This window comes from Blastomyces dermatitidis, assembly GCF_000003525.1.
Source record: "Blastomyces dermatitidis ER-3 genomic scaffold supercont1.4, whole genome shotgun sequence".
NCBI lineage: Eukaryota > Fungi > Ascomycota > Eurotiomycetes > Onygenales > Ajellomycetaceae > Blastomyces > Blastomyces dermatitidis.
Genome location: NW_025544777.1, coordinates 865,809 through 881,875, shown reverse-complemented (window position 1 = coordinate 881,875; position 16,067 = coordinate 865,809). Strand labels below are relative to the sequence as shown.

The following is a 16,067-nucleotide window of genomic DNA, read 5'->3' as shown; positions in this document are numbered from 1 at the left end:
TTAACACTGGATTGATGATTATGTCATGAGCTAACCTCAAATAAGCAATAAGCTAACCCAAATAGTAAAATCAGGTCATGTGAGTGATGATATCTTGCCTCTGGCGAGGATTGCTCTGAGCACATGACTTGTATCAAAAGTAGGTTAGTGTCATGCCGGATTAACTAGTTAATAATAATGCTGCAACCCGTTCAAACCGAGCCAGAGGGTCTGAGCCCGCTGAGATAAGATCCGGAGAAACAATTGAAGCGAAATATCACGTGATATAATTACGGGTTCCCGCTGGGCGTTCATGAGGGAGAAACAATACGAAATTGGCCCAGCAGTGCAGTGGATTCTTCTAAGATAGGTGATTATTTGAGGTGTAATCATCGATGAATAGTATTAGTCTAAGGTAAGTAGGATCTTAATTTGTTATGTTTGACCATTATCCGCCTAAGATTCAAACCATTATACGGAGTATATAGTTAGTATATAATGGCTAGAAAAATCACGAATTTATAAACTAGTCGCGCATGCTCTCACCCGCAAGCTGCTGAATGGGTTGGTAGTTAGCACGCGCTAGACAGTCTCCAAAGTGAAGCAACATTGAAACAATCGGTAGGCATTGCAGCTATTGTTCAACCATTATAGTTATATAATTATATAGCAAACGGATGGGGATCTAGCGTGAAGCCCGGAGAGACCATTAACTTAGTTACATCAGCAACATTTTCCGACTTAACGACGTCATCCCAAGTTTACCTCTACAGAACAGACTCGGAGATGTTGGACATACATCGTCGCAAGCAGGCCATTGCCAATTTCTGGTCCCCCTAAAATTTATATTAGCGGCCACTAAAAAACCTCAAGACGGCAAGCTACGTGCTACTTCTCTCATCTAATAACTTACATGTACCGTGTCCGACCGCGAGCAGGTGGATTACTTACCCATTTCCAAAAGTATAGATCGCTCACAACCATGACGCTCAAAGTTCGTATAATCTTTTCTACTTCGACATGTGTCCCTCATTACAAGATACATTACATCTGATACGACCCATTAGACCATTAGCGCAAAAGATGCGGCGTCCCTTGACAAGGACCTCATGGACAAAGGGGGTTTCTCCCTCGATCAGCTCATGGAGCTGGCGGGGCTTTCTGTATCACAAGCTGGTATTGTCTTATACCTAGCTGAGAAATAACGATTTACTTTCACGTACAGTGTCTGGTTCAGGGTGGCTGACTGGGTGTATTGCTTGACGACAGTCTATCGAGTTCATCCTCCATCCACAGGCAGAAATGTCCTCGTAGCCTGTGGCCCCGGAAATAACGGTATGGGATCAGAGCTGGCCTATTTCGGAAGCCTTGTTTTACCTGTGCTGCCGTATCGTTGGTCCACAGTATTAAGCTGACTGACGATATATAACTCACGCAGGTGGTGATGGGCTTGTTGCCGCTCGTCACCTAGCTCACTATGGATATAAGCCGACTGTATATTACCCGAAACAAGGGAAAAATGAATTATACGCGGTTTGTATCCTTATCACTTGCAAGGACTATGCACAATTCCCGCTCCTTCCCTATTACCAAGTCACTCAGCCTAAACATATCCAATATCGCAAGAAACTTCTAACGAAACTACAAGAAAATAGCGCCTAAAAACCCAACTACACAACCTCTCCGTCCCCTTCACAACCGACTTCGCAGGTACCCTCCAAACCAGTGATTTCGTAATCGATGCAATTTTCGGCTTCTCGTTCCTAGGACCACTTCGCGACCCGTTCCCGAGAGTAATCTCGCTTATGGAGGAAACCAAGGTACCCATCCTGAGCGTTGACGCGCCTAGCTCATGGGATATAGAAACTGGCCCGCCGAAGGAAGGGCCTGGGGCAAAGTTTATGCCCCAAACGCTGATCAGCTTGACAGCTGCGAAGCCGTTGGCTAAATGGTTTACGGGAAGGCATTTTTTGGGAGGCAGGTTTCTGACTAAGGGTATTGTGGAGAGGTATGATTTGGATATTCCTGAGTATCCTGGGGTAGAGCAGATTGTTGAGGTGGATGTTAATAAGGAAGGGAAGTTGTGAGGGGTGCAGCGGCTTTAGGGGAAGGGGATGGTAGATTTCATACATATCTCATTGAAATTACTGATTCCTTCCTTCTAACAACATTTATTCTCATTGGTACGGCATGTTGGTGACAAACATTGAAGATGAAATAAATTTCAATATAAATGTTAGTCGACGCTAGTCTAGGAGGGTAATAGGGTAAGAAACGAGAATGGCCTTCGTTTATCCAAGCGCACTTCTGATCTCATCAACCACACTCTTGACCCTTGGTTCCCTACCAAATCCACAACTAATAACCTTCGATAGTGCCATGTTGATGTCATATATTTCTTTCGCGGCGCTTTTCACTTCTTCCCCAAGCGCTGTAACTAAAGTACCCAACGCAACAAGCACACGATATACAGCTTCAGAGTCTTTTTCTTTCATCAGAAGTTTAGTTAATCCATCGAGAAGCAAGAGGGCTTTCTCCGAGGATTCAGGACTCGAAGCCCTCCCGTCACTTGTAACGAAGACAGAGAAGTTAATATATAGGGTTGCAATGGCGATGGTTAGGTTGCGATTCGGCGTCCCCCCAGAGTTTGCAGTTACAGACCCGATTTGCGTCATGATGTCGTCAAACCTGCTAATTGCTAGAGCCCGACCAGCTTTGGTTTCGAATAAATTTGCAAAAGTCCGTACTGTTAACATCGCGTTATTCACGTTGAGAGGTGACTCGAAAACGCCGCTTGAGATGAGAGTTGAGATCAGATCACCACCAACATAGTCCGTTGAGGCTGTCACAGGGCTTGCGGCAGCGAGCAGACGGAGTAAATCAAGACCGGGAAGCCGGTTAGCAACGGGCCATGCAGTTGCTATTTTGACGATCAGTGGTATTCCGAACTCGACCTGCGGCGATTCTTTTAACGGGGATGTCTGATTCAGTTGATTGCAGAGACCTATGACAGTCTCCACTTCAGACGGACTCAGCGAAAGGTCTTTCGATCCAGAACTAACGAGTTGCTCATTCAGTTCCAAAACCTTTTTCTGGATTGCCTTGATATTTGCGGTTTTTATAGCAAGGTATGATGCTTGTGGTAAAACTTTCGGACGAGATGTTGGAATGGATGGAGCATTGTTGGCTGATCCATCACCAGGCCGATATCTCTTTTCTTCGCCCCATGGATCGGCTCCTGGAGGCGGTGGGCCTTGGCTTTGTGTCGCTGACGAACCAAGGGAAGCACCCTGTGTATTTGTGGTTATGAAATTAGCGACCTGGTCCAGATACCCCATCGGTAATTCGTTATTTTGTATAAATTTGGTCGCTGCTTCGTACGGGTTTTGCGAAAGGTTATATGGAAGTTTCAGGGGAGGCTTCCCATCCTCTATATCAACATCGAAAACGTAGTCGTAGTCCTGCCCGAGATATTCCACCTTTCTACCACTGCTGGCTGCAGAGTCAACTACAGTTCCCACAGATATCCACTGGCTCGTGGCTGTTGACCAAGTATGAGCCGTGACACTTCCATCATCCTCGCGAATCATCTGAACCTGGCCTTCTTTCGTTCCCAGCTTTTGCTTCAAGAACTCTGGACCTGGTAGTTTCTCTTTATTGATATTCCCAACTTGCTGCTGTGGGATAGACGACTCCTTGACTGAGGTTTCAAATTGGGCGATCACGGTAGGATCTGCATGGCGCTCCTGGGCTCTACTGAAGACTCGAGTAATTCTATCGCTGGCCCCGCTAACAATGTCACCGTTTTCTTGACATGCTGCAATGCTCCAGACAGATATTGCTGGATGTGTAATGGTCTGTATGCATCGATCACCACTCCATATCCTGACAGTCCGGTCCTCACCCGAGCTAACTATTTCCCCCGTCGGTAAGGTGGTCAATGAATAGATGAAACTTTCATGACCACGGAGTTCCGCAACTTGTAAGCCTTCTAGGGTCCATAATCGTATAATGCCATCATTGCTGGCTGACGCTATCTGCCCGCCCGACGGGTGGTTTGGAGGAAGTTTACAGAGGGCACGAACAACGTCGCCAGCCTTCATACTTCGCAATAGTTTTCCAGCCAGGTTATATATGCGGATCATTTGATCAGCGCATCCTAAAAAATAGTCAGTACGAACCCCTCTAATACGGCAAAATGCATTCGTTTTAAAGTGCCCGTACCGGTTACTATAGTTGTCTTGTCAAAAGCCAGCACAGCCCAGACGCTCCCTTGGTGATCTTCAAGTGTAACTTCGCATTCCCACTTCCCAACCTTCCACAATTTTGCTGAAGAATCCCAACTCCCGCTCACTACCCACTGGCCCTCCGGACAGACATCTATGGAGCATACATTGTGAGAATGACCAAGAAGCATAGCATCTGCATTTGCGTCAGCAGGTTTCCCGGGCTGCCGTGCCTCAATAATAGTATCTTGACCACCGGAGAATATCAGCCCTTCGGGATAGTCTGAGGTTGGAGGGTAGTAGGCTAAGGAGTTTATGAAAGCGGACCCGTGGGAAGATATTTTGTAGTCGTAGACCGGAGGCGGAGTGGAGGTGAGGTTCCAGACACGGACGGTCGCATCCCGCGAGGCGGACAAGACAGCTTTGGAGTTAGGAAAAGCCACAGCGCGAACCTTTAGGTACAAGGGACTATTAGTTTCCCATTTTCAGACGTCATTGATTGGGACGGGGTCCCGTAGGTATCTCGTTAGCAAGCACTTACATCATCGGTGTGGCCCTCCAAAGTGGCTGAGATCTTGAAGTCTGGCATATAGGCTATTGCCCCTAAGCGGTCCTTAGACCTTGCTACTATTCGTTTGATTGATTTTCGCTGCCACTGTTCTCTGAATTCTGATGCAATAACTGAATTTGAATTTGGAGAGTGTATTAGGTATTAGAGGACAAAAGGTGTTGCGGGTTGGGGTTGGAACAATGCTCCAGCACCGTGGTAGGGTAGGGTTAGTTAGGGTAGTCACCCCGCTGCTATTGGTGGGGAACTTGAGGAGTCAACAATGCTTACTAAGTCGCCCAACTCCATCCTGTGAACTTTTGTGCTGGATATTTTAACTGGCTAAACTGTGACTACGATAGATAGGATTTGGCTACGAACCCGGTTGCTACATAATATCTGGCAAAGATCCAGATGCCCATTGCCAGGGAGGTTTCAACTATTATAACGCATCAACCGACATACTACGGAGTACTTGCCGAGGATTAATTGCCCAGTTGGATGTAATAATCCCTCCACAGCAATGAGATTGAGTTTCATATGCTGCGGGCGGATATCCCACCAGCCAAAGATCAAGGAATTAAGCAACGAAATCGGGCCACCAGAAGCCAAGAGTCCGTGATTGTCTATCAGTTGCATGAATGGCCAAAATAGAAAGGACCAGTCATTCTGATACAACGCTAATAGTTTAAGGAAATGAGACATTCGGCCCATGGACACTGATGAGTAAAATGGATGAGATCGAGAATTGCAGAATCTTGTTCCAACATATATAATAATTCATTATGGCCGGTTTGAATCCAGACACTAATATCAGCCATGGATGGGACAGCATCTGGGGTTTCATTCATGCAGCCGGCATGCCTTGTTGGCTGTCCCTTGGAAGGGAAATAGGAGAATAGGAGAGCACCTTTCTGGCAAATTTGTGCGATCCATCTGTATCCGAGTAAGTTTGATATCGCAGATCTTGAAGGGAACAATCGGGGAAAAATCCAAGGTTGAGATATAGAAATCATGTGGCGTGGCGCCTTACCTCATTGGAGACTAGCGCCACCCACTAGTCCCAACACGGCCAAGCGGTGATGTGGGAGCGCTTCGTCCTGCTATCAGATCCTGCAATGCTTGCTGCCACAGGGTTGCCCAACCTCCGCCTGCACCATCGTTGGTAGAAGAAGACCAGCTCGGCCTCAGTAGTAGAACACCTCCCCCCCCCCCTCCCCCCAAAGACCTCCTCTTCTCTTCTATTCTATCCTTTCTTAGTTATTCTTCTTTTTCTTTATCCGCAGCTTCTCCGCTTATTAACGTCTTTCTCTTCCCTTGCCTCTCCCTCCCTCTTTTTACTCTTGGGCTCGCTAACGCTATACCCGCTACCACCCGCCATTTTTACGACTGGAACGCCATAACGAATCTGATGATTTTTCTTTCCCCCGGTTTATCATTAAAGGAAATCTCGGGGCTATAGTTTTTCATCTGTCGCAAGACGTCTCTCCATCTTTGGTCTTTCTCGAAAGATCTCATCCTAGTCTTTTTGAGGTTTTGCAAGCGGAGCAGCTTCCAACTCCTCACTGCGGAATTCTAGTCCGATCCTTTTATTGTATCTACTTTTTCCTCTTTCACCATCATTTTCTTTATCTATCTATTTCTTCTTTTACAGCTCTAAATGGCTTCTGGTAAGCATCCTTCTCACTTTGGGTGACTTCCCCGGTTGCAATTTCATGTCAACAGTCCACTGTCTTGTTGCCCATTGCTGGGCACAAGACGACCTCCCAGCCACCAATACCAGGATCTAATGGCGAAAATGACGTATAGAATCTTCCAAGGTTGTCCCTCTGACTTGCCATGGACATTCTCGGCCTGTTACCCACCTAAGCTTTTCTTCCCTGGTGGAGGACGATCAATACTACCTGATTTCAGCATGTAAAGGTATTTTCCCGTGCGGCTCCGGGGGATTATAGATCTAGTTAAACTGAGCGCTCTTTCTAGATAACAATCCGATGCTCAGGGATGGAGTAACTGGGGACTGGTCAGTTTGATTTCGGTGCGCTAGTGAGGTTGTGCGATTGCTAATGGTGGAATAGGATTGGTACATTCATGGGCCACAAAGGCGCAGTATGGCAGGCTCGCCTTTCGTCAGACGCCACAATAGCAGCAACTGCTGCTGCGGATTTCTCTGCGTTCGTTTACCTACTCTCGCAAAATTTCCGCATTTTGAACTGGGGGCTTACTTGAATCTTTACTCATAGAAAGGTTTGGGATACGCATACGGGAGAATGCTTGCACACACTTCAGCACGCACATATCGTCCGTGCCGTCGCGTTCCCGATGCAAGCTAATCCTCAAATTCTGGCAACTGGTGGAATGGAGAAGAAACTCCGCATTTTCGATCTTTCGCAAAGCGGAAAGAGCAGTACTTCGTCTCCAACGTCTCCGTATGGATCAACTGGAGTTAATGGAGTCAGTGGTGGGTCAACGTCAACGCCAATGACAAGTTTTGAAATTGGCCCAGGGGTTCATGGTGGCACCATCAAGTCAATCATCTGGAACCAGGATTACAATATCATCACCACGGCCTGTGAAGATCGAAAAATCAGATGGTGGGATCTCCGCTCGCGTCTTCCCTTTGTAGAGCATACCGTCGATGGCACGATTGGGAGCTGCGAGTTGAACGCGCTCTCCACCACGCCTAACGACCCAGGAATCTTGAGCGTCGCTGCTGGGAAGTCAGCCTATTTCTTCGACGGAACCAGTCCTGGCCGCTTGTTTAGAAAAGTGGACTTCAAGTACGAAGTTGCAAGCGTCGCTGTGAATAAACAGACTGGAAGGTATGTGACGGGATCTGTGGGAGACACCTGGGCGCGGGTATACGACTTGGAAACTAACGAGGAGCTTGGTATGTCTTTCCTTTCTGCCTATACTAGTCCACACTACCCTAAAACTATCCACTTCCAAACCAGAAGAACTGGCCCACTGACATTCATCATTTACAGAAGTTCAGAAGGGTCATCATGGACCGATATGGTCCGTCAGTTACTCTCCAGATGGAAAGTTGTATGGAACCGGCAGCGAGGACGGGACTATCAAGTTATGGAAAGCTTGCAGGGAGCCGTATGGACTGTGGAGATAGACAAGCCCTCACAGAATATGAAAAGTCGGCGCATGCGAAGCAAAAGTATGAGAGACAGATGTCGAGCTGGCCGTCTTCCCATCCCATCCCTTTGCCAATGACACAACACAGAAGAAAAGAAAAGCAATATATTTTATGTGGCTAGATATAGTTTTGCTATGAAAAGACAGAATCGATGCCAAATAATAATCACCTTGTGGACTCATCTACACACTCTGGTATGTGTATGCTTATGGGTATGTAATGATAACTCTATTCATTTTCTTTTCATTGTAGACTGGTATATCAGTGTACCATTTCTCCATTCATTCATTTGTCCTATCTATTTCTATGCATGTCCGTTCATTACTTGCCATCTGTAGTGGTACCCCGTTTCCTCACCCCCTTTTGTTCAACTTTCCTTGTACCTTGCATCCCAACGGGAGAATGACCAACATAAACAGCTAGCTACCTGGGTTGTTGAAAGCGTCCTTCAGTAGAAAAAATATATATTACAAAACTTCTACAATTCACTCAGTCTCTCAAAATTTTCATATTCCCGGGAGGGCAGCCCGTAGAGGGCTCACTCACCTCACTCTACAGTGGATATTCTTCCCGTGGCCCAGCCCGTAGAGGGCTCACTCACCTCACTCTACAGTGGATATTCTTCCCGTGGCCCCCTTAATCTTCAGGGTGAGGACTAACTACTACAACGGGTGAATTTGGGCTTAGGGGTGATTTCTGCCCCTTGGAGTGCGGGAGAAAATATATTCTCTTTCCCCTGACACACAAAGTCGAGTATCAGGTCATGTCAGCGGGTGTTTACTGGCAGGAGGTGCCAGATGTGTGATTGGTTCAGGTCGGATGAGTGCTGGTCACTCTAATTCATTCCCCTTCAAAATATGCGCCGCATTTGTCGACCTCAACCCACCACCCGATATTGGTGTTGTTTCATTAAGTGAAAGAAAGTGAAACTGAGTCAACTCGGTTCATAACGAATGACATGGTTTCGCTGTCGTTTTGGCTGCTGCCCTACTAGACAGCTGCCATGCATGTCTCAAAATGCTCTTCTGGTAGTGTCCAAGGTTCGAAGAGGTTTTTGAAAGTCAAACACGTTGAAAAATAATAATATAATATGTTTTGAAGGAAAGAAAATTATTAGACCGCAACACCTGAAGGTTTCCTCTATAAACGCGTTTACGCGGGCGCTTATTGAAACGCCACAGTACTTTTGCCGCGGATGGCCGCCTTCCGTTTGCCCTGGCGGCAAAATGTCCAACATCACCCTGAGCTGTGTACACTTTCTTCCAGCCTCCTTTCCCATTGATAGATACAGCCTCTTCGCCTCACAGCCATAAAAGATTACGCTGGAGCATCCTGTACAAACCAAACCGTTTAATCCCTGCTGTACTTTTACCTTAATTGCTACGACCTCTTCCCCTGTGCTATTGCCTCTGTTCTCTCACTTCCTCCAGTCATGGACCGAAGCTTGGATGAGATCATAGCGGAACGGCCCGTAAGTCTTTTTAACGAGCTCCTCCAAGCTGGTGTTACTTGGCCTGAAGAACCGCCGTTCCGTATAGCATGATTTGTGCAAACTCATAACTAACGTTTCTCTTCACAAAAGCCCTCAAACCGTGGGCAAGCTCGCAACCGTCCTCGACGGAGCAATGCGCCTCGAAACGGTGTCAAAAAGGTCTGTAGTTTGGTCGCTTCCAAGCCTATATAAAGGAACTGTGATTAATTGGGTTGGCTTTTAGGTCCTCCTCCTTTTCCTCTCGCACCCTAGCCGTATCGTGAAGGCAGACAAGCTCCCGGCTTGCTCATCCTCCTCCCAAGCCATCGGGTATTGGCAAACAACATCTAGATGACCTTCAGCTGACCTCCCCCCTTCTTATTGAGCAACAGCCCTTCAGAACAGAGCGCGCCAATTTAGATCTGTAGGACGCTATTTCGTGCTTTCCTCTCGTCTTGGTAGCCTATTTTTTCTAACATCGACAAAGCGATTGGGTTCATGATAAGTTCGAGGATGATAGAAACAGTGCGTTCATTCAATCATCCTATACATGGCCTTAATTCCTTAACACATCGTCTAGCTCCTTCCTACCGTGGTAGCCGAGCCCGTCGCCTCGACCGGTATTCTCCAGAACCGGAACAGTATGTTCTCCCCCACTCCCAGTGGATGAAGCCAAAATGGACAACGTTTGCTAAATCCACGCTGTAGACCCCAAACCGGTGCCAAACTCCGCGTCACCAATCTCCATTACGACTTAACAGAAGATGATCTCGAGGTAATTTAAGAAACACCCACTACAAATTGAATTCAAACCTTTGAACCAGTTCTGAATATGCGACAGGATCTTTTTACCCGCATCGGACCCATTAACGCGCTTTCTCTACGGTACGACCGAGCCGGACGTTCAGAAGGAGTTGCGTTTGTGACGTATAAGCGTTTAGTGGATGCCCAAACTGCCATCCGAGAGTTTGATGGCGCGAACGCGAAAGGGCAACCAATCACTCTCACGATGATGTCTTCCACCTCGGGGAGACCCGCTGGGCGTAATCCGTTCGACTTTGCTGAAAAGCCAAAAGGGAGCCTATTTGACCGAACTGAAAAGCCCCACACTCGAGACAGTCGCAGTCTCAGCCCAGAAGCGAGCGAAAACGTCGATGACACTTCGGGTCGTGTTGGCGGAAGGGGCCGCAGAAGCGATGTCTCAAAGCCTGCGCCGGAACACATCGATCGCTACGTCCCGGGCCAGCGATCGCCACGGCGACGTGGTGATGGTGGAAGAGGTAGAGGACGGCGGCTTGGGGAGGTGAAAGACCGTCAAGAGCGAAATGGCAGTGCGGCAGGATCTGGGCGGCGAGCAGGGAATAGGAGGGCAAAAAAGACGCAGGAAGAACTAGATCAGGAGATGGAGGATTACTGGGGTAACACTACGGCGGCCAATGGGAATGGTAACGGTGCCGCTGCTCCTGCTGCCACATCCTTTTCTGCAGCCCCTGCGTCCACCGCTCTGCATGATGATATTGACATGATTGAGTAAGCTAGCTTGCTTTCATGTGGGGGGCATTGAGGACGATCAAAAGTTGTCCAAATTGAAAAGAGTTTCGGCCAAAGAAGGTACATCGTTTCTAGGAAGGGTGGTTCATGCAAACTGCTTTTTGTCAGGCGCATTCTTGTGGAGACCTTATTATTTATTGTGTTCATTCCTTTACAAGAAAAAACATTAACTTTTCGTTTATTTTTCGGTTATGGTCATCGCCGCTCTGCTTTTCCAGACGTGGGTTATTTATTTAGGTGCTTTATTTGTATGTACAGCTGCAGAGCATAGAAATGGTTGAATATCTTGTTTGATTGGTTTCAAATGCACTCGTTCTAAAGTTACCGCGATTTTGGCTCTATGCGCCACTTGGGATGAAACAAATAGGGGGTGAAATGCACATGGCAACCCGTTTTTAAAATTCTAAGTCGCGGAACACCTAAAGGAACGAACCTTAACACAGGCTGGATGTTTCTGAGTCTTTAACTTACAGATACAACCGCAGTGAAGCTTTGAAGTGACTGGCTCATCGTGGCAGCTGTTGTGACGTGTCTTCAGTAGGGCCCCGCGTCCAATTGTAACGGGTGTATATCAGTGGGGCAGAGAGTAAAAAATAGTAGAAGAACCCTTCCATTGCCTTGTCAGATAGACGGGACTTTTTCTTTCATTCAAACTCTAACAAGAAATGACTTCTGTTGCTGCTGCTTATTGCTCCATAACTCTTCCTCTCTTCCTATAGCACCGCCAGCGTCAAGGATAAACCACCATCCCCCTCCCCGGTCGTGACGAACTGTTGTTGTTGTTGAAACAAGGTTGCCGACTTGGCTGGGAGACTGCCCCGGGAAAGAGGGCTCGGCGCTGGGACCTTTAACTACCTGGTTGCGGCGTAACCACGCGCTGGCACAGTCTGGCGCAGTCTGGCTCGCAGCCAAGGAACGCTTTGTTTACTTCGGCAGCAGCACTAAATAGTAGATACATACATTAACGTTACCACCACCGCTTATCTATCGCCCATATGCCGCTTCCACCACCACCACAGCTTATCCACCACCACCACCACAACTCCTCCCACAGTCACCATCATTACAACCACTACGCCCTTTTCCCGAACAAACCACCAAGTCCTTACCGCTGCTTTGATTCCAATTCGGCCTCTTATCACCGTCGCGCTGGAACTGGATTTGGCTTTGCAAGCCCCAACCGAGTGATGTTGTTGATGGAAGAGAAGCAATGGATTACGGTCCAACAGAAAACGTTCACAAAATGGTTGGTGCGGGCTCTGCTGCTTTAATTGCTGTTGTTCTTAACACCTTTTCCTTTTTTTTTCAGATTGGATGGGCTGGCTAACCATTTGCTTACTGTTCTTTTTCCTTTTTCCACTTGGTGCTACAGGCTTAACAACAAGTTAAAAGTTCGGAACTTAGCCATTGATGATTTAGTCAAGGACCTCTCTGATGGGGTACGTTGTTTTCTTTATCCCTTTATAATGCTCTCAAAATACATTTCTTTGTTTTTTTCTTGTTTCCCCTTGTTTTCATATCCTTTTTCATCTGTTTGTCCTTTCCCTCTTGTTCTTTTTCTGGCCGTGCGCATTGGAATAATCTTATAACTGGGTTGTCTCGTTGGATATAGGTCATCCTCATTCACATACTTGAGATTCTGGGAAATGAATCTCTCGGTCGATATGCCTCCAAACCCAAACTGCGGGTCCAGAAATTCGAGAATGCAAACAAGAGTCTCGACTACGTCAAGGGGCGGGGTATACAGATGACAAACATTGGCGCTGAGGATATAGTAGACGGAAATAGAAAGATTATTCTCGGACTGATATGGACCCTTATTCTACGATTCACGATCAGCGATATTAGCGAGGAGGGAATGACGGCGAAAGAAGGATTGTTATTGTGGTGCCAAAGAAAAACAGCCTGTTATCCGGGAGTGGAAGTGAGAGATTTTTCGGCGAGTTGGAACGATGGACTAGCCTTTTGTGCCTTGCTTGATATCCACAGGCCCGATCTTATCGATTTCGATTCTCTGGACAAGAGCGACCATAAGGGCAATATGCAGCTGGCTTTTGATATTGCGTCGAGCGATATTGGTATACCTGATTTGCTTGATGTGGAAGACGTATGCGACGTCGCGAAACCTGACGAACGATCGCTCATGACATATATCGCATATTGGTTCCATGCGTTTTCCCAGCTTGAAAGAGTAGAAAATGCAGGCCGACGAGTGGAGAAATTTGTTATGAATATGCAAGGAGCATGGGAGATGCAGAACTCATTCGAACGCAGAATGAAAGAGCTTCTCCAGGCTATTAGAGCGCAGCGAGCCGAATGGCGTGAGTCGTCGTTCGAGGGAACTTATGCAGATGCCAAGGAGCAGGCGAGTAAGTTTGGGGCATATAAGAGAAACCAGAAGAGGAAGTGGGTTGCAGAGAAATCTGATCTTGCGGCTCTACTGGGGAATATCAAAACGAAGCTTAGCACATACCGTCTGCGAGCCTATGAACCGCCTCCGGAGTTGAGGCTTGAAGTCTTGGACCAGGAATGGAGTGCCCTAACCCAAAATGAACGTGAGCGCAGCCAGCTAATAAATGAGACCATCCGTGATATTAAGAATGCCCTGCGGCGTTCGTTCGCTGACAAGGCGAACGACTTTGCATTGACCCTCAATACACTATCGCTTGCTATTTCTGGCCTCGAGGGGGATGTCGAGGACCAGCTATCGCATGTGCAACGCCTCAACGATAACCTTCCGCCTCTAGATGCCTTCCTGGAAACAATAGCTGAATTGGAAGAGCGGTGTATAGAGGCCAATATTGAGGAAAATGATTTCACCACATATACGTATGACGAACTCGCATACGAACTCGGATTGGTTAAATCGAGTGTCAGCAAAAAGCTAGCCTTCTTGGAAAATCAGACGGTAGCAAGAAACATGACCAATCTCACTCCGATCCAGCTTGAAGAATTCGAGTCTGTCTTTAGACATTTTGACCGAGACTCTTCCAATACCCTGCATGAGATCGAGTTTTCAGCTGCATTGGCAAGTTTGGGTTTAGTTTACGACGAGGAGGAGATGCACGAGGTTTTTCTGGAAACCTGTGGCCCAGCAAGAGTTGAGCGGAACGCTGGCGTCAGCTTCGAGCAGTTCATTCGATTCATGGTCAGTGTTACGGAGGACCAGAACACGGCAGAGCAGGTCTTTCAAAGTTTCAAAGAGGTGGCTGATGGGAAGGTATGTATCTTCTATTGGCCATAGTCATGTTCGGCGTCCGTGCCAAGTGTTGTACCAGAAGAAAATTTCTTCCTGTTGTGTGATTGCTAACTGGCGTATCAATTTTCAGCCGTATGTCACCGAACTGGATCTTCGGCATTCCCTCATCCCTGAGGAGCTTATCGATAACCTTCTGGAAACCATGCCCCGACATGATGGCCCGGATCTCTTGGAGGATCGCAACATACCGAAGTATGATTATATTACGTTTATGGAGAAAATGATGAATAACGGCGATGGTGACGACGAAAGTGAACTGGGTGACACTGGGAATAGTCACCTAGTGAATGGTATCTGAAAAAAGTCCGTACCTTTTCGTTTCTTTATACCTAGCTAGATACCAGAAAGGAGCCGTCGTGTTATGATTCATTGGGGCGTTTGGTTAGTTATCGGTTTGTTTTAGGAGGTATATACCTTTTTTTTCCCCTTCTCCTGTTCATGAAGTTATATACATACCTATACACTTTCCTCCTCTTCTGTTTTATCACCACTTTTTATCCTCAGACATTCTTTTTGGTTCTTTACTACTCCTCAGCCCTGCTTTCACAACCCCAGCTGCTGTTTCTCTTAGAATAGTACATTCATTTCGCTGTGCATGCTTTGTTACTTTATGTTTTACTGCTGCTCTACCTCGGTAGCCTAGAGAGGGGGATTACATGGGGGTTGGCATAGGGGATATATCCATACACATACATATAATACCAGGAGTTTGTTGATTGAAAATATTTTTATTTCATGTTTCTGATTCGATTTGCCTCCCTCCCGTTTCTTTTCTTTGTTTATTTTCGTTAAAAGGAGGGGAATGTTCCGGCCGGCGAAGCGCCTGCGTGGGGAAAGAGAATTCACAACGGTATAGTGCGATCTGTTGCCAGCGAGGTTTCTTCCACTTACCCGACCCGACCTCTTTTTTCAGTATTCTTTTCTGGAGATCCAATCGCCCTGAACTTCGTATTTCAAATATCTGAGGGGCAGCTATACACAGTATACGCAGTACACCCAGCCATTTTAAGTCTACCATGGGTGGGTGAGAGCTCACAAGTTGGTTTTGAAGAGGGATTTCTGTGGGGAGGAGTCAAAGCTGCTTTTTACGTTTCCTCCCACCCATACATGTATAAAACTCATCCCAGGTAACTCTTTATCCCCTTCGTCGAAGTAATCCGATGAGGCAATATAGCTAGCTACTTTCCCGTTTCTTTCTCCTCTCTTTCTCTGATTCTGATTCTTTTTTTTAATATTTTGTATTTTCTCTGTAACTACGGAGTACTTAACTGTACATATCAACAGCCGAACAGCAGTCACATTTGCCCGCAGGCCAGGCGGGGGCCAACTGAAACGAACTCCCTTTTTGCCATTTGGGGCGCTGAGGTTGCTGAAACAGGATAGTTAAATAATAAAAGAACTACAAGGCGGGGGAAAAGATATTATTGAGGAACTGGCAAACGTCTTTTTTTTTTTTTTTTTCACTACCGCCGCGCTGGAGAAGTTGGGACCACCAGCCAGTTCTAAGTTCTAAGGGAGGGTTCTTTTCTTTCTGGTTTTGTTTTGTTTTTCGTTTTTCGTCTCTAGCTCTAGTTAGACTCTGCTGTAACTACGTACTTGATATCAAGATGAAGTTTTTTTTTTTTTTTTTTCTGATTTGTTGTTGCTCCGTTCCGTTTCCATGGGACTGGACAGGGGTCAACCGCGAAACGTTAAACCCAATCTCGCTCTTTGTCTGGAGTCAAGATAACCTCTTTTGATGGAATGAAGGGGGGGAAATTGGTGAAGTTAGTTTTTGGTTTATGTTTATGGAGTATGTTGTATGTTTATTTTATATTTTCTTCAACGTCGTCTAGAGTGAACCAGTTTGTTGGAGGGAGGTTTTGAGGAAGTCATTCTATCGGGGA

General features: G+C 46.7%; 5 protein-coding genes across 5 annotated transcripts; 4 read left to right on the top strand and 1 right to left on the bottom strand.

Moving 5' to 3' along the window:
- Positions 1 to 309: 309 nt before the first annotated feature.
- BDCG_03943 (polyubiquitin binding protein) lies at positions 310 to 5,703 on the bottom strand. The gene is made up of 4 exons (XM_045419608.1): positions 4,747 to 5,703; positions 4,204 to 4,657; positions 893 to 4,138; positions 310 to 815 (listed from the first exon to the last, which is right to left on the bottom strand). Exons 1-3 carry the CDS (start codon positions 4,792 to 4,794, stop codon positions 2,271 to 2,273), a joined length of 2,370 nt encoding a protein of 789 aa, XP_045275870.1. The 5' UTR covers positions 4,795 to 5,703; the 3' UTR covers positions 310 to 815; positions 893 to 2,270.
- On the top strand, positions 326 to 3,335 carry BDCG_03944 (YjeF). The gene is made up of 8 exons (XM_045419609.1): positions 326 to 394; positions 510 to 600; positions 707 to 973; positions 1,047 to 1,155; positions 1,249 to 1,314; positions 1,418 to 1,512; positions 1,635 to 3,107; positions 3,182 to 3,335. The coding sequence occupies exons 3-7, from the start codon at positions 893 to 895 to the stop codon at positions 2,064 to 2,066; spliced, it is 783 nt and encodes a 260-aa protein (XP_045275871.1). The 5' UTR covers positions 326 to 394; positions 510 to 600; positions 707 to 892; the 3' UTR covers positions 2,067 to 3,107; positions 3,182 to 3,335.
- Positions 5,704 to 5,927: 224 nt separating the features above from the next.
- On the top strand, positions 5,928 to 8,402 carry BDCG_03942 (WD repeat protein). Its single transcript, XM_045419607.1, has 6 exons — positions 5,928 to 6,422; positions 6,562 to 6,675; positions 6,736 to 6,775; positions 6,831 to 6,926; positions 6,996 to 7,642; positions 7,740 to 8,402. The coding sequence occupies exons 1-6, from the start codon at positions 6,413 to 6,415 to the stop codon at positions 7,874 to 7,876; spliced, it is 1,044 nt and encodes a 347-aa protein (XP_045275869.1). The 5' UTR covers positions 5,928 to 6,412; the 3' UTR covers positions 7,877 to 8,402.
- Positions 8,403 to 9,332: 930 nt separating this feature from the next.
- Positions 9,333 to 10,905, top strand: BDCG_03941 (RNA binding domain-containing protein; the record flags this gene model as incomplete). The annotated part of the gene is made up of 7 exons (XM_045419606.1): positions 9,333 to 9,371; positions 9,483 to 9,551; positions 9,616 to 9,701; positions 9,859 to 9,896; positions 9,952 to 10,012; positions 10,080 to 10,146; positions 10,213 to 10,905. 7 exons carry the CDS (start codon positions 9,333 to 9,335, stop codon positions 10,903 to 10,905), a joined length of 1,053 nt encoding a protein of 350 aa, XP_045275868.1.
- Positions 10,906 to 11,595: 690 nt separating this feature from the next.
- Positions 11,596 to 15,818, top strand: BDCG_03940 (alpha-actinin). The gene is made up of 4 exons (XM_045419605.1): positions 11,596 to 12,168; positions 12,295 to 12,361; positions 12,535 to 14,142; positions 14,252 to 15,818. Exons 1-4 carry the CDS (start codon positions 11,918 to 11,920, stop codon positions 14,477 to 14,479), a joined length of 2,154 nt encoding a protein of 717 aa, XP_045275867.1. The 5' UTR covers positions 11,596 to 11,917; the 3' UTR covers positions 14,480 to 15,818.
- The last annotated feature ends 249 nt before the right edge of the window (positions 15,819 to 16,067 follow it).